The following is a 22,562-nucleotide window of genomic DNA, read 5'->3' on the forward strand; positions in this document are numbered from 1 at the left end:
AGATGTGAAGGAATTTATAGAAAATACACTTCTTTTTGCCCACTCCAAGTTTAGTCGTAGGAAAGTTGTATCGACACATTTTCTAAAGTCAATCACATTCACACCATTGGAGGCCATTTTAATGGAGGAGCCAAGAGTGGTGAGGAGTCTGCAGCATGCTCAGCTGTCTGCTCATAGCAATGACCAAACAGCAAAATACATTCTGACTTTTAGGGTTAGTTTAGGAAATGAATTTTGATTTTCAGGGTTAGTTTATGGGTTAGAGTCAAAATCTAACCAGTTCCTCCTCGTTTTGGAGGCGCTGTAAACATTTAGCTTGGGCCTATGATGCACTATACCTCAGGACCAAAGTATAAAAGTTCTTTCTTTCCAAAACATGCATCTTAAGAGAACAGCAGGATTCGGTTCCCTTAACCAACAGCCCCAACTGCAAAGACACAACATATGTTGGTCTGTGTACAAAGCAAACATCAGTCCTGCTAATGTGGTCTGAGCCAAATTCCTCATAATTAAGACATTTATTCCAGTGCAGAGTCAAGGTCATTAGAGTGAGAGGCTGCAATGCTTACAATTATTTCGCCCCTCACGTTTCTCTGCATGAAGTCAAGGAAGAGAACCTAAAAGGAGGAATGTTTCCATTCCTGCAAGGGTCTCCTGGTACTGCAGGGGCTCAGACACAGAGACGGAGTCAATAGTGAAATTGGCTACCATTTGGTTACACAGCTTGACCTGGACTTGGGGAAGGATCCCCTTCGCCTCTCCTCTTCTCCCTCGTGCCTCCTGACCTGTGCAAGGGAAACATTAACTGACAGAATGGCAAAGCGAAAAAGCAAGGAGCTAGCAACCACAGCCTAATTAAATTTAACATATTAAGAAGTGGTGAAACCACAGGCAGCTGAAAAGGAGCGTTCAAGTTCAGCAAGGCCATTGCTTCTAAACCCAGGGGGTGCGATGAACTCTATGAATGGCGTCTGCAGGGGACAAGCGGGAGGGAAGAGCCCATGGCCAAGTCCTAAAGCACAGTGATCCCTAGCAATGACAGGGAGGAAAAGAGGAGGGCTGTTGACAGGGGTCCAGGTGAAATAGAAATCCTTGCAACCTTTTCTTTTAAATGGGGAAAATGTGTGTTCATGTCAGGTTCACAGAGAATAGCCGCTAATCAATTAGTCAAGCTTTCAAACCCCCTTTTTCTATAACTCGATGCTGGGGCAAGACAGATCCATGGGGGCTGTATATTTAGAAAAATTTGCTGGATGTAATCTAGTTTAAAGTGCCCTGGGCTTGGAGTCAGAAGACCTGTGTTTGAAACCAGGCCCTGCCGTTCACCGGCTGTGTGGTGGAGGCATGGCCTTTGTTCCTCTGGTTTCAGACTCTGCCTCAGAGTCCTGTGTGGAGGGATTAAAGGATCCCTTCTAGCTAATTCCATCGACATCTGAAATCTGACTCCAATCACGTTAGCAACCCATTGCATCAGTTTTCCCATTAGGTTATAAAAGCATCATTTTAAACTTCTGTGATATTCAAAGTATTTAACAATCACAAGACCTGCCCAATTTGTACAGACACTGACTATGTTGCCTTCTTTGAAGGTTTAAATAGAGTGACAAATTGTACAGACCATAAAGGCTATACCAACAATGACCATGATGAAGCCCTGTTTTATGAATTCTATCAGGAATTGGAAATCATGGCATTTACTATTTTTGCTTGCGCCTTGCTGTAATGACTCCTTACTCTCACCCATTTAAAAATTACCCGATTTGATTATTTAGTCCTCTACTAGACTTTTTAAAAATCTTCCTTTGTTTTCTTTTAGCATTTCATGCTCAAGCTTTGTAGCTTGTCCTCACTTCCCTGTGTCTATACTCTCTTATCTGTCTCACTTAGCCATTTCAGTACTTCCTTTTCCACATACAGATCCTTTTTCTGTACTCCCTTTCTAAAAGGTTAAGTTCTTGAAGTGTTATGGACTTATTTTCTATACTGTAAATTGCAATAATAATCTCAGTACTCTTGGGTATCATCAACATCATCACTATCAACACTGTGAGCCCCACAATATCATTTACTTAATGTTTATATCCAAGATATCAAAAAAGAGTATTTTTTTTTCAGTTACTTGTACATAATAGTATAATGATATGCCAACCAGCAGAAAGAGCTAAGCATTTCCCAGGAATGTGTTATGAAATTCCTTTTCGTTTTATTTTCTTGTCCTGCCTTTATGCTGCCACCTGACGTGCTTGCCAAATACCTATAGCTCCATAGCATTAGACACATTTCTGGCAAATATCTGTTAAAATGTGCCCAAAGCAATGGGCAAAAAGATTTTTTTAAAGACAAATTTTATTCAGTTTCATTTTCTTAATCTTGACTTTAAATAGTCCTTCAAGGTAGATTATTGTTTATTGATATTAGTGAAATTAAAGCTATGTTGATGTGTTCCTAGCAAGTAAACTTTTTCCTTGGCCAATCCTGAGTTTTTTTTTAAATGTCCCAATTAGCTGGGTAAATTACAATTTAATCAGCAATTAAAATAATCAGACATGTTCTTTATCTAATGCTTTTTTTTCAAGTAGGTAACTTCTGAGAAAAATTCCAATCAACTGATATTTTTAAAATCCATTCATTTGACTAATTCAATGTCCATGGAATTTAATTACATAATTGCATTGTATAAGGATGGGCAAATGCATACTAATAAAATATGAGTTGAAAAGAATCTTTCTGCTTCTTTGTATGTTCTGTTCAAGTGACTAGTTCTATAATTAGTAAAAAAATTAAACACCAGAACATAAACTTTTAAATTATAACATTTTCAAAGAGATTCTTTATAGGTAAAGATGACCCATACTTAATCCCCAGTGAGGTCGGCATAAGGAGGCCTAGTATCAGATTTATAAAGATGTTCTGAATACATTTTTGTGAGTCATGATTTGGGGATCACATTTTAAGAAACCATCCCCCCCCCCACTCCCCCTTCCACCTCCTCTACCCCTCAAAAAAACCCTTCTAAATCATAGAATAAATTACTTTGGACTTGATGCTCATTATTTGATCTTAATAGCTGTTTAGAAATTTTGGAATTGATAAGGAACACCACCACTATTTTTTTTTCCCTCCTAATGGACTTAACCCTATCCAGGGTCACCTACAAATGTATTCTGGAATGTATTGAAGTCTTCCATTTGTTTTAATAAATATAATCATACAAAAGTCCTGGACATATTTATTTAATATTTTTTAAAGGAGAGTAGGATGTCAAGGGTATTTTCTCTGTTTCATTTCATTAACATAAATCACTCCGGTTAAGATGAAACACCCTACATGTGAACTGCATTAAAGCAACTCTACCCTCAGGAGGAGAGCCAGAGCGGGGCCAGCTCAGGGACTCGCCTGAGTCCAGATCTGAGGCATGTTCACAAGCAGGTGCAGACTCCTCACACGGACATCAATAGAAAAGGTATTCTCCCCATGAACACAGTGGTTGCTCTCCTCATCCCCACTTGGATTTTTGTTTCATTTTCTTTGAACTGAGTTCGTTATTTTTCCCTTGCTGCATCATTTATGATTTTGGTTTTTTGTTTTTGTTGTTTGGGGTGTTTTTTTTTTTGTTGTTGTTTTTTTTGTTTTTTTTTTTTGCTTGTTTAACTCTACCTTAGCATAGACTGGAAAGACAGATGAAAAAAAAAATCCTTTACTTTGATCTCCTTGGCATGTGCCCTCAGATGAAAATGTATCCCCAGTTAAATTTCTATGTCAAGATCATTCTCTGTCAGTGCAGTTTTTCTAAGAAATCCTCCACCCTGTGAATTCCTCTGCTTCTCATCACTAGCCAGCACAGCCACTGCCTTTATTGAAGGCTCATTACATGACACTTTGTAGTTTCATTCCAAATAACGGCAGTACAAGGCATTCAGGTTCCATGGATCAAGGAATCTTTACCATAAAACCAGTGAAGCTTCACTTTCAGAGTCCCTCACCTACATGGACCCTTCCCTTGACACTGTACCTATTTGTATTTTCTTTTCCTTTGTACTCTTTCTCTGAGAGTCCCCGACATTGTACAAGATGGAGCCCCATGCCCCTGAGTAGGAATGACAGCATGCCTGTGCTGTGTGACATCATCTTCCCCTGGGTGCCTGAGGGGTGGGGGTGGGGGGCAGCAACATACAAGGCTTGGATGAGCATACCTTTCCTTTATCTTCGTTCTTTTACTGATGGGTCAGTATTTCGTGCCCTGTTTCTCCTCTCATTGTCACACAGTAATTCTTACTTCCCATCAGCACTGTACACTTCTCCAGGGAGAATGCTGAGTACGTCTGCATTTTCATCCACAGTAACTGGCTCAGCAGCGTTAGCACATCCACACTCATGAGATATGCCTCAAGCACCCACGGCTGAATCGGGACTCTGACCCAGCAAGCAGAGCAGAGCTGTGCTGTTTCTGCGCCCCTCAGCACCAACCCAGAAGAGCTCTATCCAGGAACAAGTTTCCAATGCATCTCAGTTTACTGGTATACGGCACTTCCCCCACAGGCACCCTGCCTGCCGAAGGGAAGAAGGCCCAGGTGAGTGGCTGGTCCTGTATTATAAGAGGGGATGGAAGTCTAATGAATGGAAGTGTTCAGGAAACCAACTTAAATATGTAAATAGAAATTTAAAAGTTGATTGGATGATGTCATATGAACCAATATGCAGCTACCGTTTTAGAAAGTTACATTATATAAATCCAGGTCTCCACCTTTCAATGCACCCTTTGAAAATTAAAGACAGGGTGTCATGGGATGGCAAATAAAGACTGGTCATCACTGGGAGGTAATCATAAAGCAAAGTACCAGAGAAATGGTGTCAGACGCTGCAGCCCAGGTTTTCCACTGAGAAACGGGATTCCAGCAGTAAGGCGCTGCTGGGCGCTTCGCAGCCAGAATCGTTTCTCCTAGGCAACTTTCTAAATCCAGTCATGTTCTCTTTAGAATGCACTCAGGTTCCTATTTTGAATAACTGGTGAGGGAACGTCCAAGCTTTTGTTCTAGTCCTGACATAATTTCCTGTGATCTCGGTGATTACCTTGTCCTACGTATAAGGATATTTGAGGACTGATAAAATAGTTCAATAGATACAGAGCTTTGAGACTTTGGTAAGAAAGACACTTCATTATGTTGGACTTGGGAAAAATCCATTGATGATTCATGGAAGAAAGTATTCTGTAGGTTTATTCCAGGGACCACTGAGGGAGATAATTGTCACACTTCTTCATCTCCCGGAACACTGAGCCTCCCAGCCACACTGATTTCCCAAGCACATCCACACTCAGCATATTGGAATGAGGGCCAATTTAGCAAGGGAAGGCTGCATTCTTTTGTGTTATTCAAGAGAAATATTTCCTCTTTATTGGGGAAGTGATGTATTAAATGTCATAAAGGCTCATGCTATAATGACATCTGAATGCTCTGATATAAATAATATGCTTTTTCTCATTAATTTTTTTATTAGGATTTTTCCTTCCACTTATATAATTCACCTTCCATGGACATATTAAAGACACTGAGTGAGCACTTATGCATGAAGTAAAACGAAAGAGCATTTTAAGCAAATGACTAAGGTCTTTGCTGATTTATTGCTTTGATAGCTGTAATATCTTTTGAAAAAATATGTGATAACCACAGCTGTGGTTTAATAAAGTTCAAAACATCTGTACAACCAGAAATATTATCTTTGGAAACGAAATGACATTGACACACCATGATACTGTAAGGTCCACTCCCAAAGCCACTTTTCTTTTTTAAGCAGGAAAAGTAATATATTTTATAATTTACTGTCTTATTTCAGGGTGTGGTTTCTTATCATGAAGGTTATTCACTTCATTGAAACTCTCCCCTATTGATGTTCAGACACACTGTGTTCATTTTTTTTTCCCCTCAGCAAAACATAGCCATGAATAACGAATGAGGTCCTAAAACTTTTTAAGTCCAATAATGGATTTACCCATAAAACCAATTATATGTTCACACTGCAATTAGTTGCTAATTGTAAGAGTTAGAAAAACAAATCCATGTTTTTAATGTGTCATATCTGATCTAACAAAAGTTTGGGAGATATATGCACATATTTAAGCTGAAACAAAATATACACATTGACTGTAAAATATCACCAATTTGCTATAATTTTGAATGGCAGTAACTTTACCCTAAGAAAATTCACTGGATGACTTAATAGTGATATCAAAGGAAATTGACCCTCTTTCTGCCATTCCCTCTTGTTGATTCTCTGTTTCCCTTCCTTTCTGTCTTTATGAGCTTGTGTTATCTAAGAACAACCCAGATACAACCAGTGGGAAATGCAGAAGAAAATCTGTAGAATCTGGCTCACCCAAGTGCTTAGCGTATCAGATAATAAAATATTATTCGATGTATTATACAATATCATTTATTACTTTTTTATTAGATTAAGTGTGAGATTCTTAAGGGGAGGTTGGTTTTAGTTACATTTATGTTATCATGTTTATTAATTAGTTATGAACTGTCTAAAATGCCCACTGAGTTGACTCCCATGTTATCAGGATTTCCTAAACTCTGTTCTATGGAATGCTAGTTTCCATGATGTTTATAGTTATTTTGGGAAAGTGAAACTGGAGTGGGGAATTCTATGTTCAAGTACTTTGAGGAACAATGAATTAAATAAGGTAAGACTTCCTTACTACTGGAATGCTTAGAGTCTTTAATTTGCTTTTGCAAATTATTTATCTTCAGGAGGAGATTTTGTTCACCTGATATTTTTATTGCTCAGAAACAGTTATTAATACTCTCCCCCCCCCCATACCCATATCTAGTATTTAGCAGAATGTAGTCTGGAAAAGACTTTTATTGATATCTCAAGCTTAGAGCCATTATGGGTTATCTGATCTCCCAAAGATCTTTGGGGTGGCTGCTTACTCTGATCAGGCAGCTATAACAAATGCCATGGCCTGAGTGGCTTAAACAACAGACATGTATTTTCTCCCAGTTCTGGAGCCTAGAAGTTAGAGGCCAGGGTGCCATCAGGGTTGAGGTCTGGTAAGGGCCCTCTTCCTGGCTTGTAGACAGCTATCAACCTGCCATGTGCTCAGTGCATGCATAAGGGAGGGCAGGGTAGGGGTTAAGAGTTAAGAGCTACAGAGAGAAAGAAAAAAAAAGCAAGAAAGAGTGAGAGGGACAGAGAGAGAAACACACACAGAGACAGAGAGATAGGCAAAGAGGGGGAAGGGGGGCTGGAGAGCAAACTATCTGGCTTCTCTTTATAGAAGGACAGCAATCCAATCAGACCAGGGCTATGCCCTCATGACCTCATATAACCCTAATTACTTCCCATAGGCCTCATGTCTAAATACTGTCACATTGGGAGCTAGAGCATCAAAAGTGAATTCTGGGGAAATAAGTCAAGGTGCCTAATGAAAAAAAAGCACTCTTTGAATTAGCTGATTATTCTAAGATTTTTCTTCTGGTGTGAACTGACACAAGTTCATCACTGGCCCAAGTCAGTCAGGCCTTCTGAATTTCTCTTAGAGGAGACGTCACAGAGTGGAGGCTCAATTTTGTCTTCCCAAAGCTGACCTCCCTGGGCTCTTCATGTGGTTACTTCAGCCCAGATACATCCTTGCAAAGGGCTAGGGTCCAGTCCAGTACGTGACTAAGAATGCTCAGAAAGGAGTATTGGATGAATGGTCACCAGGATCAGGTATAACATTAGACCTTAGTAATGTCACGTTTACTTAAAGAATGCAAAAATAATTAACTTTTTATTTCAAAGAGAGCCACGTCAGATGGTATCACTCATGACTTTGTTACCTAAAAGGTGATAAATAGGTCAGGAAATAGGCCTGGACTCCTTGTCCCTTAGCTTCCACAGCATGACCAGGTTTCCTCCTCTGAGAGGGTGAAGGGCTGAATAATTATTAATTCATTAAGATGCATAATCCATCTTTACTAACTGGACCAAAACAGGAGCAGTACCAAGTTTCAGGAGGCTGAATTCCTTGGTGACTCTACAGCCATCCCCTACGAGAGAGATTTCTCATTTTAGCCTCTTGGCTTCGGACCGAATTGGGAACACTTTTTGTGTAACCCCTTTGTGAGAGCTTCTGGAAGCTGAGATTTAATTTTGTAGAGTCTCCTGAGGGGTCTTTATTCCTCAGGGTGTCAGGACAACTCTAAATCCACAGGAGGGTCCCTCACTTATTTCCACTTCAAAGGGGCATTAATAATAATCCTCCTTATTATAGAATTCAACCAGACCTTTCTGGTGTGATGATTAATTGGAAGGTGTTTTTCTTTTTTTTCTTCTTCACCCTGCCCCTCCCCCCCCCCCCCAATATATCAGGTGCAATCATTTTAGCCCCTAAAAAATAAATGTTCTCTCTGCAAAAAACAGGCACAAACAAAATGTTTTGAAAAGTAATCATTTGTTTAAAAAAATGGAAATTGGGCTTCTGTGTTGTGAGGAATGTATGTGCATAACGGTGAAATCCAACCCTGGTAAATGATCTGACTACCTCAAAGTGAAGTTTTTGCCTTCCTACAGTGGCCTTTAACCCTGCCCTTTCCTCCAATCTGAGAAGAGCTGATGTTGATGGAACATATAATGGCCCCTTTCCTGTGTAGTAAAGTCAGCAATAAAGCTTAGTAATTAAGGGTACCAGGGAGGCCCAGCCCAGCAGGCTAGTGGTGTGGCGAACACTTTTAGAACTTCAAACAATATCAAAGTCACTGAGAAACGGGCCTAGCTCAGTTCTGGTTTGAATTAAGCTTCACTTCCACACGCACTTTTCAAATCCAAGCTCAAACAAGAAAGCCAAGGCCTTCTGGATTTCATTAGAGCCAATTATCTTATCTGTTTCATCTCAGGCCTGACCCTAAGGCTGGCAAACAGCTATTCGGTGCATTTGTGCGGTTGTTTGAGAAAGCCTCCAGTCAGCCAATGGCCCGAGGACCTGCTAATTAAAACACTGTTGCCCCCCTGCCTCTAGTGATTAAATATTTTCAAGCTTTTGTAAATAATTTTTCCATTCTTTGCCCCAAGCCTCAAAGGTCCAATATATGCAGTAATTTATTTAGTTTGTCAGAGAATACTGTTGGAAATAGGGTCATAATGGAGCCTTTGGAAACTTTTATATGTCTTCATACTTCTGAAAGTGACAGTTTATAAACCAGCCAAATGTGTATACTGTTTCTGATGTAATTATGGCCTAATGGCCTTTCTCCTTTTGAAGTGATATAGTATATAACGGGCTTACATTTTGTCAATAATCATATTTCCTCCAATGTCAATGATATCTAGCATCGGAATTTAATGAGATCATTTGAGTCCTAGAAGCTGTGTCAAGGTATACTGCCTTCCCGTTTTTGCCTGGGGGTCGGTCACAGTCACAAAGCCCAGCTTGGGAAGAAGGCTGGTTCGATTCTCGCGTGTGCTTTGTGACCAAGACCTGCTAGAGAACACTGTGAATGCTTTTTTCTAGACGAAGCTGAGGAGTCAGTGAGCGAAGGGATGGTGCCACTTGAGAAAATAAAATATTCAGGGAGAAAAAGGACATTTAGCATTAAAACTATTCAATGAAAAAGCTTTTCCCAGACCTTAGTTATATTCAGAGTGTTCTTAAAAGCTCAGAATGACATTTCTCTTGCAATTGCATTATTGGGAAAGGGAGGGCATTAAAAATAGTCTTTATAGCTCTGCCATATACTAATGCACACCTGGGTTTAGTAAACACCCAGGGAAACCCACCATGGCCTTCCTAGCACGTGGACTTCCCTGCACCCCACGCTCCTTGGCTTGATAGGGCCATCTGTGTCAGCATGCCTGGGTCTCTAGATCAGTTCCACTTGGACCAAAACAGAGTCACGAAGACCCCTTTCTTCCCTCCTGCCCTGGGCACCGCCATGCAGGCTCCCAGCTCTTCCAGCCAATCCAGTCATGTTTTATTGGAAGAAAATAAAAATCCCAGGTTTTGTTTGTTGTTGTTGTTGCTCTTTTTGAAGTACTGCAAGAAAAAAATGTCGGCAGGCTCATTAGCTGCATCCAGTGTTCACTAGCACACCTATGAAAAGGACTATGGGACTGAACGGCTCTGCTTCTGCTGTTCTTAAAATGACACTTTGGTCTTGTCCCAAATAATAGGCTTTTAATAAAAACATCCACCAAAGGCAAACAATTAAACAATACATAAAGCACCAGGGGGCAACCTCGCAGTCCAGTTCCAGTCTGGAGCCTTTCCAAAGGAGAACATGTGGGTATTTAACAAGGAACAATACACTTTTCCAAAGTTATTATAAAACAACAAAATTTTAAACTGGACCTCATAAGCCCTTCAGACTTGGTACAGGATTGCATACTCAGTACTGACATGAGATAATCACTTTGCATTCTAATTTCTCAAAAGGGTGTTTAGAGAACTGTGTCAAACATATGTAATTATAATGACACACACATACATACATACATACATACATAGTTATTTCTTTTCTATTTTGAAAGACGAATGAAATATGTGGTTTTATTTTTAAATGGATACTAATAAACCTATAGGTGGATGATCCTTCTTTCATATTAACTTCTCGTCTACATTCTATATTTAGTCATTTGATATTTTATCAATTTTCATACCCTCAAAAAACTAAATTAAGTGAAATAAATGTATTAAACTTTTGGCAGACTTGAGTTCTCTGAAAATTTAAAATTTAACCAGATGATTTTTAGTTAACTCAGTAAAATATGACACACCAGATTTTATTACTTTGTAGGAAGGTTGTGTTTGTTTGTTTTTAAGTCAGGGACTTTTTCACCTGCTGACACTTGGTGTAATTATATAATATGTATGAGAGAGAAAAACATCATTGAATAGTTTCTGCAATGTTTTCAATTTAGAAATCCAGGGATATCAGGGGGAATAAATAGTATCAGAAACTTGTACAGGGGAGAGGACCCAGGGACACAAAGCAAAGTCAGAGGCCCAGTGTGGCAACTTTAATACCTAAGAAACGTCTTATGACACTGAAAGCACAGAGGATCCAGTGACCAGCTATCCTTGGACTACAAATCTTTTAAATTACATATTTATGCCTGCTCCATTCTTGCTCTGGATTGCAAAGAAATTGTTCATTTCTTTGCCTTTGGCTATTATTTAATAAAAATGCTTATTTGTTTCTTAAATTCAGGCCATTTAAATAATTCCAATATTGATTTCATTTAAAGAAGTTATGAATGAATAAAAACTCACATATCCTAGGTCTGTGGTTGGCAAACTGAGGCTCTCAAGCCACATGCGGCTCTTTAGTTCCTTGAGTGTGTCTCTTCCACAAAATACCACAGCCTGGCAAGTTCATTTTGAAGAAGTGGCTTTAGAAGAAGTTTAAGAAATTTGGCTCTCAAAAGAAATTTCAATTGTTGTACTGTTGATATTTGGCTCTGTTGACTAATGAGTTTGCTGACCACTGTCCGAGGTGAATCAATATTTTATTTCAAGTGCAATAATATGTATTTTTCTTTAATAGGTAAGATAATGCATAGGTGCTACTTTCTTGATGGTCTTTTCTACAATTGTTTTGGGATGCAAAATTTCTCAAATTGAGATGCAGATGGATTTAAAATTCTGCTGAGGTTGAAAGGTGACTAAATCACCCTTCTGCCCCTCTTCTCCCACCCGATTTTTAAATTCTGAAATATAAACTACAATGACAAGAAAGTTATTTCCCTAAGTTTTTTCTGCTAGAACTTATGCAGTTCATGAGCCTGCTGCCCTCCACTGGCTTCTTTTCTGATATTTTGAATAAAAGAAAAGACAATCAATACCCAGGACTGCTGTGCTCACAAGAAAGATGAACAGATTCCTAACAGACACATAGAAGTTTAAATGTCTGCATAAACGGGAACAGATGTTGATATACAAATTTCATCTACATGACATAAAATCACTGGGATGAAATACGGAAAACTGAGCCCATCATCCAGATGTTTGATGTCAGGCAAGGACTTGAACTAATCCCCAAAAGTCCTGTCACCAGAAAAAAAGTGTGTCCACTTCAGCCCTCCACCTCAGAAGTAATATCTGAGCAGATTTTCTCTTGAACAGAAGTTTCCCAAAGGTGACTCCTCTCTCTCAGAAAGTTAGTAAGTAAAGTTTTATTAGTAAAATTATATTTATCTAGGTCACATAAAAGGAACACACATTTATGATTATTACATCTTTGTCATCTCAATAAATTTAATTTTAATCAACTGTAGGTGTGAAATCATGGAAATGCAAGGGAATAATTAGGTTTCAAGAAAACACATCTAGGCCCCAAAGGCACTGAAATTTGGTTAATAGCTCTTCAATGAGACAGAGGAGAAGTAATTTTTACTGAATTTTCTCTTACCAGTAAGGGAAGAACAATCTTAAAATCCTCAATAAAGCTATGAAAAAAGGGTGACTACATAGTTTCTTAATTATATTTATTTTCCATTCTGGCTGATATAACAATACCATAATTAACTTCACAACAATTCCACTATTACTAGATGAGATGATTCAAGTTGATGAGCTGCTTGATAGTCCAAAAAAATCTGTTACTTCTGGCCTAAAAACACTTCACAATAAGATTTCATGGAAAGCTTTCATTTCCTGATATCTTTGAGTATTACACATATGTTGGGAGGATTTTGTGCAAGGCAAGGGTTTTATAATCCATTGTTCCATCTTCAAATGAAAACAAATCATTTCTAGTCACGCAAATTGTGTACTTTCTTAGAACTGCTAGGAGAAAGTTCACTGAACATAGCTTCTCTTTTAATTAGTCCGTATTATTTGGAACTCTATAATTGGTACACAAATTCCTGTAAATATTTGGCTTTTAAACTGTTCTAAGTCAGAAGGCAAAAATGTTGTTTTAAAATTTTTATAGTTGATCTGACCTTTCAAAATAATATTAAATACAATGTTGCAGAATTTGAACTATTCTAAATAGTTCTTCACTAAAATAATATCATTCACCTTTCAGAACTTCAAGTACTCCAAGATACTTCCTGGACCTTTTACCTGAGCTCTGTACTGTCTAATAATATCATATCTCTTTGATGCTCAGCCCAAAAGTAAAGTTTGCAAGTTTCCCAAGGAAGACAGGTGTGCATAAGATCAATTTACTCCTAGGGTCAAAGAGCAGAATTCTAAGGGTATCTAGAGACACACACCTATAGAAATTGTAATTTTTTGATGAAAATTGGTACAATATGTTGCACAGATGAAAGAGGGGGAAAAAAGTGTTCTTAAAGTATACTTATTGGTGAAACTAAAGAGCAGATAGAGCCGACAGCTTTCTAAAAATTTATTCCTATAGATCTTTTTCTTCTGATGTATTCTGGTAAAACTTTTAAAAAGATCTCTACATGCTGAATATAAAGAATAGAAACTGGACAATGAATAAAATTGTAGATCACACCAGAGTAAATTCATATATACTGCTCTTCACTGAAATAAAATACCAATAGATGAAAATCATTACTGCTTTGTTCCCAAGATTGATTGACAAGTTCGAATTTGAAGCCCACATCTTCTTTATTAGCCAAGTCTTTCAGAAAGAGAAAATGTGGGCTTGATTTGTGAGCTATGATAAATGGTCTGGGAAAGATGGTAGTAGGGTCAATTTGATATGTACAATATTTTATATTGGCAAATTGTTTCAAGAAATTCCACCCTTTCCCAAAATGTATTCGACATCCTTGGGAAAATACATACTATCATGAGCATAATATATTTGGTTGTCATTAACAATTGATAACCCATTTCCAAGTGGGAAGCATCAAGCACAGTTCTTATAGTCAAAATAAGACCCCAAATCATTCTGCAGTATTGAGTATGATTTTTAGATGACAACAAATCATTCTTTATTTCAAAATTTGATCTAAAAGCTCATTTATCACTCTATGTTCTATTAAAATTTAATTTGGTATTTATCAAGTTCAATTACATACACATTCCAAAAAATGTAAATGTATATACGTGTGTGTGTGTGTGTGTGTGTATATATATATATATATATATGTGTGTGTGTGTGTGTGTGTGTGTGTATATATATATATATATATATATATATATATATATATATAATATTTCTTTTAACAAAGCAGGAAAATATATTTCTCACTGTAAGTATTCTAAGTTATCAAAAGAAATAAAAATTGTAAGGGTTTCATTGGCTAGGCTCTCTAAGTATGTCAGATGAGGGAATGGCACAAAAAGAAATGGTTTGAAGCTATTATATGATACAAGTTTAGTGACAGTCTAGGAGTTGTTTTCAATTTTAAAATAGTGTTACCAATGTAGATGTCCAAGCCAAATGCTGGATAGACTGAAATACATTTGCAAATAAGTTTTCGCTGTATTATCACTACTCTTCACAGAGGAGCTCTGTAGCTGGGGATAAAGGAGTTCTGTCTATATATTCAAACTTTGGCACCTAGTCCCTGATCACTCTATACCAGCTGTGTGACATGAGAAAACCTACTGAAACTCAAAAGGGTCTTTATATTCCCATCTGGAAACTGGGAGCACTTAGCTCAACAACTGATAATGATGAAAAGAACTGAGCAACTAGCAAATATTCAGACCTTAATGAATGTTCTATATTACTATGTTATTGGTATCATTGTAGTATGTCATTATTTTTACAGTGGCTGTCAGCATGAAATTACATTAAAATATAATGTGATTAAGAATAATAACCATAAAAATTTACTAATTGTAATTATCAACAATCATTTTTCTATGGTCCCATCTCATTTCTCACACAGAATTTAGCAACCCCCTATTCAGTCTATGTGCTATGTAACAAGAAAATTCAAAAGTCAGTGCTTTAAAATTAGTTAGAAAAATGATATGTTTGATAAAATAACAAGGAGGTAAAAATAAAATAATGCACTTATTTATGTGCCCTACCCCAAATTATCTACCATCATTTCAATCTAAACCCAGCCACTCTAAGAATACTTCAGCTGACTATTATTGACTAGTTCTTTGAAGAACATTTGCTCTATGAACATGACAATAGGGCTCTATCCCCTGCTATTCAATTAAATACATTATTACTTTTTTTGCCACGAGCAGGGGAGAAATCATAGAAAACTATGGTTCCTATTTTAAAGATGCCACACTTAGAAAATAATTGACCATTTGACTTATGCTCTAAGAATAGACATGCTATCTAGTCAAGTTTCAAGTCACAGTTCTGTATTAATGAATTTTAAATTTGCTTCTATTATTAAAGGAAACAAGTCTGAACCAAAGATAGGAGAGGAGAAAGAAAATAGGCTGTTTGGACTGTTTTTATGTGCTCAACTGATACAACTCTTTGACTCTGTGATGAGTATTCTAATTTTTAAATATTCCAATTGGTTATAAGGTAAAAGTACTTTAGCAAAAGCTACATTTATAAGTACAACATATTTTGGTTAAATAACTATGGCAACTATGGACTCTAACACACTGGCTTGAGGAGTTGTGCCTTGTTAAATCACATGTCTGCATCAAAGGAACCCAGATCAATAGCTCTATGCTACTCTCCTGGACCATTCTCATTGTGTACCAAATGAGCCATTTATTAGTTCATAAAAACCCTCTGAATTTAAGGGGTTTGTACATCTTCTTTAATATAAAAAGTCACACAAGAATAACATTCATTCACTCAGTTTTTCAATGAAATAGGGAGAATTTCAAGAACTACTAATATCTTGCTTCTACATTGGAAATGACTACTCATTTTTTTAAACCCCTGGTGCTGTTTTTCTCCTTAGGTTTAATTAGAAGCATGAGATACATATTGTCTCATGCCCATGATATACAAACTATTTAAATGTCCATATATAAATAATCACTTTAACATTTTCAGGACTCTTAATCAAATAGGTAATCTTTAAAACAACCTATCCAGTGATCACTTAGAGATTAAACAAAACAAAGCCAGTCTAACAATCTTTTGAAGTGACTGGAACAGCGAATACTGAGCAGGCATTCAGCTAAATTATTTGTTGAATGAAGAGAAGACACCTGACATTGTTATAAGCAAATGAACCAATGTTCAGAATTCTTTGCGAACAATATTCTTCCAGGGGCCAAGAAATAGGTTTGACATAGCTCCTTCAGACTTTTGCTACACCCAATACCAGGAGTTTTAAATGCTTCTCTTAGAGTCAGCACAGTGTCTACCCTCTTCCATCACATTCATTTATTCATTGGTTCATTCAGCCCATGTTTAATAGCTCTTCTTTGTCATGATACATACTAAGCATTTGTGACTTGGGTCAGGGGGGACAGGGCTTATGTTTCATTCAAAGTTCACTATCCTCTACTGCTCCGAAGTTTTCTGAATCATGAGCAGCAGAAGAGTAGCAGTCTGGCATGAAAAAAAAGAGAAAAGTTCTCAGAGCCATAAACTGAGTTCACATCATGACCCTTCCAATTAGTAGTTCTGTGGTTCACACAAACCACTTAAGAATCAGCCATAATGTCTATAAAATTTCTAATGCAGGACTTGGCATGTAAGCCTCAATAAAAATAGCCATAATTAGTTTGTAAAATGGTAACCTTGAAATATATTTTAGTTGAACATAAGAGATAGTTGATATTACTGAATATTTTGAAAACTCTTGTAAAAAATCTTAAGCCTATCCTTCCATTATTCCAGGGGTGAATGATTAACTGCATGGAAGAAATAACTAGTTATCTGAACTAATTTAGATATTCCATTATGATTTTAAAATTATTTTTAAAATTTAAACTCATAACAAACATGAAAAGGTTTGGTTTGCCATAGATATAATAGAAATCACAGGGCAATATAACACATTTTGGCTGGGAAAATGAGCAGCTATCGTATATCCCACTATAAACGTAGTTTCACAGAGAGAGGCCACCCTTTCCAAGATACTCAGCACAGTCCAGAAACAACTAAATTTAAGAAAAAAGAAAAGGCACCATCTAGTACCCCCCTCACCACCTCTACACCCATACACAGAAGCCAGAAGGCTCTTTAATTTCCATACTGGGGAAACAATGGTTGTATTAAGAAGGATAAATAATACTACAACAAAATTATTTGGGATACTAGTATTTTATTAAGGCCCCATATTAGAAAGAAATTTATACATTTAGATTGACAATTCTTTGCCTGAAAAACACTTTATGAAGTATTATCCATATTTTGGCCACACAACCCCACCCTAATGGCTTTGAACAAACAGAGCATGACTAGTTCATAACTCCATGATTTTCAGTCTCTCCTCCTTGCCAGTATGAATCTGCCATACTCCAATTCCTTTTCCCCTTGAAAATGCCCACTCAACTTTGAAAGCACTATTTAAACAATACTTGATGAAGCCTTTCCTGAAACATTTCAAGAAGGGGTCTATCTCTGTGTCTAAGGACATCTGTTCTCTAGTACATAAAGTATCACCTCTATTATGTTCTCTAAAAGTCAGTCAGTTCTGAATTCCAAATGCTTACCACAGTGCCTAGCATATAATATCTGTTCAATCAATCAATATATATCTATTATATATATCTATATATCTATCCTCACCCAAGGGTATTTTCCCATTGATTTTTAGAGAAAGGAAAAGACAAAGAGAAATATCTATGTGAAGAGAAACACATTGATTGGTTGCCTCTTGCACATGCCCTGAGCCGAGGCAGGGGAGAAATCTGCGACCAAGACAAGTGTCCTTGACCAGAATTGAACCTGACTTACTTTGTTGATTCCTTCATAACAAGTTCACAAGTTTTGCTAGCCATATACATGAAATAGCAAACAGTTTAAAATGAAAAGAATTACTATGATTTAAATATGGTTCTTAACTATGAATATTAAAAGCCACAATTTTACATTTCTGCAGTCTGGCTAAATAATAGTGCTGCTCCTCCAATTAAGCTTAGATATGGTGACTGTACCAGGGAGTTTAGAAAAGTTTGCTAATATGTGTGTACATTATAGGCAAAGAGAAGGTACCATTCTTGAGGACATTTAGTAAATTTCAGGGGCACTTGATTCACTTACCATTTCAATAAAAAAACAATAGTATATACTTAATATCTGTTTTCACACTATTTAATGAAGTTGTTAATATTCAAAAGGGTTCTTTTAAAAAAATCTCAACCACTCATTTTGCCATGTGAGAACAATAGGTACAAAACATAGCCCAGATGGCTTGGCTCAGGGTTGAGTGTTGAGCCATAAAATAGAAGGTCACTGTTCAATTCCTGGACAGGGTACATGCCCTGAGTTGGGGACTCTAACCTCAGCAGAGGGTGTGAGGAGGCAGCTCAACCAATATTCTCTTTTCATTGATGTTTCTATCTCTCTCCTTTCCTTCCTCTCTCTGAAAATCAATACACTTAGAAGAAGAAAAAAAAGGAATTCTTAACATTGAAACCACTATGGTTTCTTAATATAATTTTTTAGTTTTACTGCTAATTAACATAAAATCTTCATGGACAACCCAAGTTTTACAGTAAATAAACATATTTCTGCTTTGTTCAATAATATTATTATATATTTTTCTCCCAAAATACAAATCTGGAATTTGACTAGAATTGTCCATTATATCTCAAATATATGAAAATAAAAATTTTTAATAATTTTTCCTGGGCTGGATTTTGAATGAGAAATCACTCAAATTAGAAAATGAAGTATGCATGGTACATAGAACAACATAAACCCACCAAAACGTTGCTTATTAAAACACTGCCCCATTGTTTCCTTCAGTTTTAAATACATCAACAGGATTTTTTCCTTGGGAATTTGTAAGTGGTAAATTTCACAAAAAATATGGCTTCTAATATGGATGCTAATTAATGTCCATTCTAAATCATGTTGTACATTATAATAGCAGAGTTTTCCAGAACTACTTAATAATGAAATCTTTTTGTTTTCCTCTTTTTTTGTTTTTGCAGGGAGAGCATGACTGGGACATTGGCCAATATGCCTATATAACTACAACCAGGACTTTTATAATTTATATTTTTAATTAATAATAATAAAATACTTATGAATAAATTTAACCAAGGAGGTAAAAGACCTATTCTTGGCAAACTATAAGATAATGAAGATACAAATAAATGGAAGGATATACTGTGTTCATTTATAGGAAGAATTAACATCATTCAAATGTCCACACCACCCAAAGCAATCTATAGACTCAATAAAATCTCTATCAAAATACCAATGAGATTTTCCAAATAACTAAAAATAATAATTCTGAAATTTACATGGAACCACGAAAGAATCCTGAATAGTCACAGCAATCTTGAGAAAGAATAGTTAGAGGTATCTTGTTACCTGATATCAAACTATATTATAAATCTATAGTAATCAAAACAGCATGGTACTGGCATGAGAACATACACATAGATCAATGGAACAGAATACAGAACCCAGAAATAAACCCTTGCCTATATGGTCATTTAATCTATAAACTAGAGTCTGGGGGCACGAAATTCATAAATTAGTGTATGTGTGTCTGCCCCTTAGCCCAGCCTGCACCCGCTCCAATCTGGGACCCTAGAGAGAAGTCCGACTGCCCATTTAGGCCTGATCCTGGTGGACATCCCTCTCACAATCCAGGACTACTGGCTCCCAACCACTTGCCTACCTGCCTGTCTGTCTGATTGCCCCTAACCATTTCTGCCTGCTAGCCTGATCACCCCCTAACCACTCCCCTGCGCCTGATCAATGCATAATAGCTCCCCTGCCAGCCCAATTGCCCCCTGACTGTCCTTCCTTGCCAGCCTGGTCACCCCTAACTGCCTGCCCCCACTGGCCTGATTGCCCCCAACTGCCCTGCCCTGCTGGCCTGGTTGCCTCCAACTGCCCTCCCCTGCAGGCCTGGTCCCTCCCAACTGCCCTTCCCTGCATGCCTGGTTCCCCCCAATTGCCCTCCCCTGCAGGCCATCTTGTGGTGGTTATCTTTTGTCCACATGGGGGCAGCCATCTTGTGTGTTGGAGTGATGGTCAATTTGCATATTACCTCTTTATTGTATAGGAAAAAGAGGCAAGATTTTACAATGTAGTAAAAACAGTTTCTTCAATAAATGGTGTGGGGCAACTGGACAGACACATGTAGAAAACATAAGCAGTTAACTCTTTGACATTGCTTTTTGTAATGTTTTATCACACACACACACACACACACACACACACACACACACACACACCCTGGTACTCTGGCAAGGAAAACATAAGAAGAAAATAAACAGGTAGGACTACATCAAATTAAAGAACTTTTTGCACAGAAAAGGAAGCCATCAACAAAACATAGACAATATGCTGAATGGGAGAAGATATTCACAAAGATACATCTAGATGTTGATGTTACCTTTTCTTCTTACGTGTATTCCTTACTGCTTTGTAGCAATGTTCATGTCCTCAAACCATATAATATTTGGAGCTTTGATGGAAAGCTCCTTTAACTATTTACCTTAATTAAAAATGTACACTTCTGTTTTCTGTTTGGTGTTGTTTCCATTGACATTTGTTTTCTAATTTGCCACTTTCATAGAAAGAAGTACCAACCTGAATGCTTCAAGGTACTCAATATCTCCCATGGGGGGATCAAGGCCACCTGTCCAGGCAATATTTATGTTGTATCCTTCTCCAAGGCCTGTTCCAACCTGGGAAGAGAAAAATCACACCACGGTGGGGAGATGAGGGCACAAGGAAGAAAGCAAGAAGAGGGGAAAACAAACACATGTGAGCTCTTGAAATAAACATCAAACAAAACGTCAAACCAGCCCACCCTTGCTTGACAACCAGTGCTCTGGGTTATGCACTTGTTCTGCGCTGGTGCTTGCTCCCGTGGGACAAGTCAGTAATCTCGTGTAATTTAAAACACCAGCAAAGGACAAGAAAATTATGGGTAATCATGCAATGCAATTACCTGAAAGATACAAATAAAAGTGGGGCTCTAAAGAAATAAACCGAACCTCATTTGGGGCTCCACTGCCAGGGAAAAAGTTCCCTTCATCATAGCGATGGAGTGAAATGTACAGGATGCTGGGGTCAGCATAAAAAGCCTGCTGTGTACCATTTCCATGGTGAACATCCTACAGGGAAAAGAAAACAGATGACAAATACAGTCATGTCTAACTCTGCATGGAGACAACTTTTCTGATTTTGAGTTCCCTGTCTTTCCACCCCACCCTCCTTCTCATTTTCTGTCCTTTCCCTATGTCCTCTTTCTCTCTCCCCTTCAGCTTGCTTCCACACCACCCCCTTTACTTCCTGAACTTTCAGGCAAATTACCCTTTAATGCACTCATTTTTTAAACTGGCTTCTAAAAATCAGGAAACCACAGCGAACATGCCCTGGAGACTCCAGATGAGCAGTCATTGAGAAAGCCCAGTCCTTTGGTACAATTAGATATTTATACACCGGCCCTTTGTACTCTTTGCTTCAGTGATGGAATCTCGCATCCTGTTTTATGGAGGAATTTTATGACTTATTAACTGCCAACAGTTCATAACCCCTCAGGCTTAATTAACTAGCCTCATTGGCCTCTGAAGAAAGACTAATGTTTAAACTACAAACTAGTATTTTGCAGAAGGATCTATGGCTTACAGAGCATTTTTGCAATTCTTGACAGAACACTAAACATACGTGTATGCATTGATTTGCCAAGTCCCACCATTAAGGTCAAAGGCTTTGCAACCAGCTGAGTAAATTGGCTTTCTTGAAGCGTTCAGTTCAGTTAGCAATCCCTCAGCAGTTAGAATCACTTCAAAAGAGATGCCAGATGCAAAAAGGACTTCATACTTTATTTTGGTGAAATCGTGACGGCAAGTCAAAGACACAGGAGCATGAGCTCATTAGCTATTAAATCATTTGGTCTGAAGCAGAAAGATGGCATGGGGCTTTATGCAATCTTGTCCAATGTGCCTAATTTTAATATTATAGCATGGCTCTCTTCCCAGCCTCCTTCCTCCTCTTTTTTCTTTCCCTACACCATTCCCTTTTCCAAAAACAAGGCAACAAAAAACCTTTGTCATTTTAATAGATAAAAAATTCTCCAAACATTTGTAAATGATAATTCAAAACTTAAGTTCTTTTTTAAAATTGTTTTATGATATAGATATATGATAGAAGTGCCAAAGAAATGGGAAAAATGAAGCTAATAGCATTTTTAGCATGTCTTCACTAAAATACCTCAATTAATATACATCCTAATACCTCCCAAACAAAAATAAGATGACTCTTAAAAGTGAACAATCTATATATCTGTATTCAATATAATATTAGTGCTATATGTGTATGCAACATGTATAGTTTCAAGTTCTCTTCTACGAAATTTTGGTCACTCATAACTATATACTTACATAGTACTTAATTTTATATTAGTAAGAATCATACTATTTTCAACAATGATTCCTACAATTTTGGGGCCAGGTACTACATTAAATACTTTGCATGACTTACTTAATGCATATGGCATTATTTCTATAGTATTTTAAGTTAGTAAATAAAACAATTGCTAATTTCTATAAAAAAAATAAAGTAAACTGAGAC

At 37.3% G+C, this 22,562-nt stretch overlaps 1 protein-coding gene across 1 annotated transcript in view; it reads right to left on the reverse strand.

Annotated features, from left to right (window-relative positions):
• Window positions 1–22,562, reverse strand: part of HDAC9 (histone deacetylase 9) — an 817,093-nt gene that overhangs the window by 131,267 nt on the left and 663,264 nt on the right. The window contains exons 21-22 of the mRNA XM_036429233.2: window positions 20,984–21,103; window positions 20,574–20,671 (exon numbers count right to left, since the gene is read on the reverse strand). Coding sequence (XP_036285126.2) covers window positions 20,574–20,671; window positions 20,984–21,103 — 218 coding nt within the window. The remainder of the gene's footprint in view (window positions 1–20,573; window positions 20,672–20,983; window positions 21,104–22,562) is intronic.

The sequence above is a fragment of the Pipistrellus kuhlii genome, unplaced genomic scaffold (assembly GCF_014108245.1).
Source record: "Pipistrellus kuhlii isolate mPipKuh1 unplaced genomic scaffold, mPipKuh1.p scaffold_m20_p_10, whole genome shotgun sequence".
Taxonomy (NCBI): Eukaryota; Metazoa; Chordata; class Mammalia; order Chiroptera; family Vespertilionidae; genus Pipistrellus; species Pipistrellus kuhlii.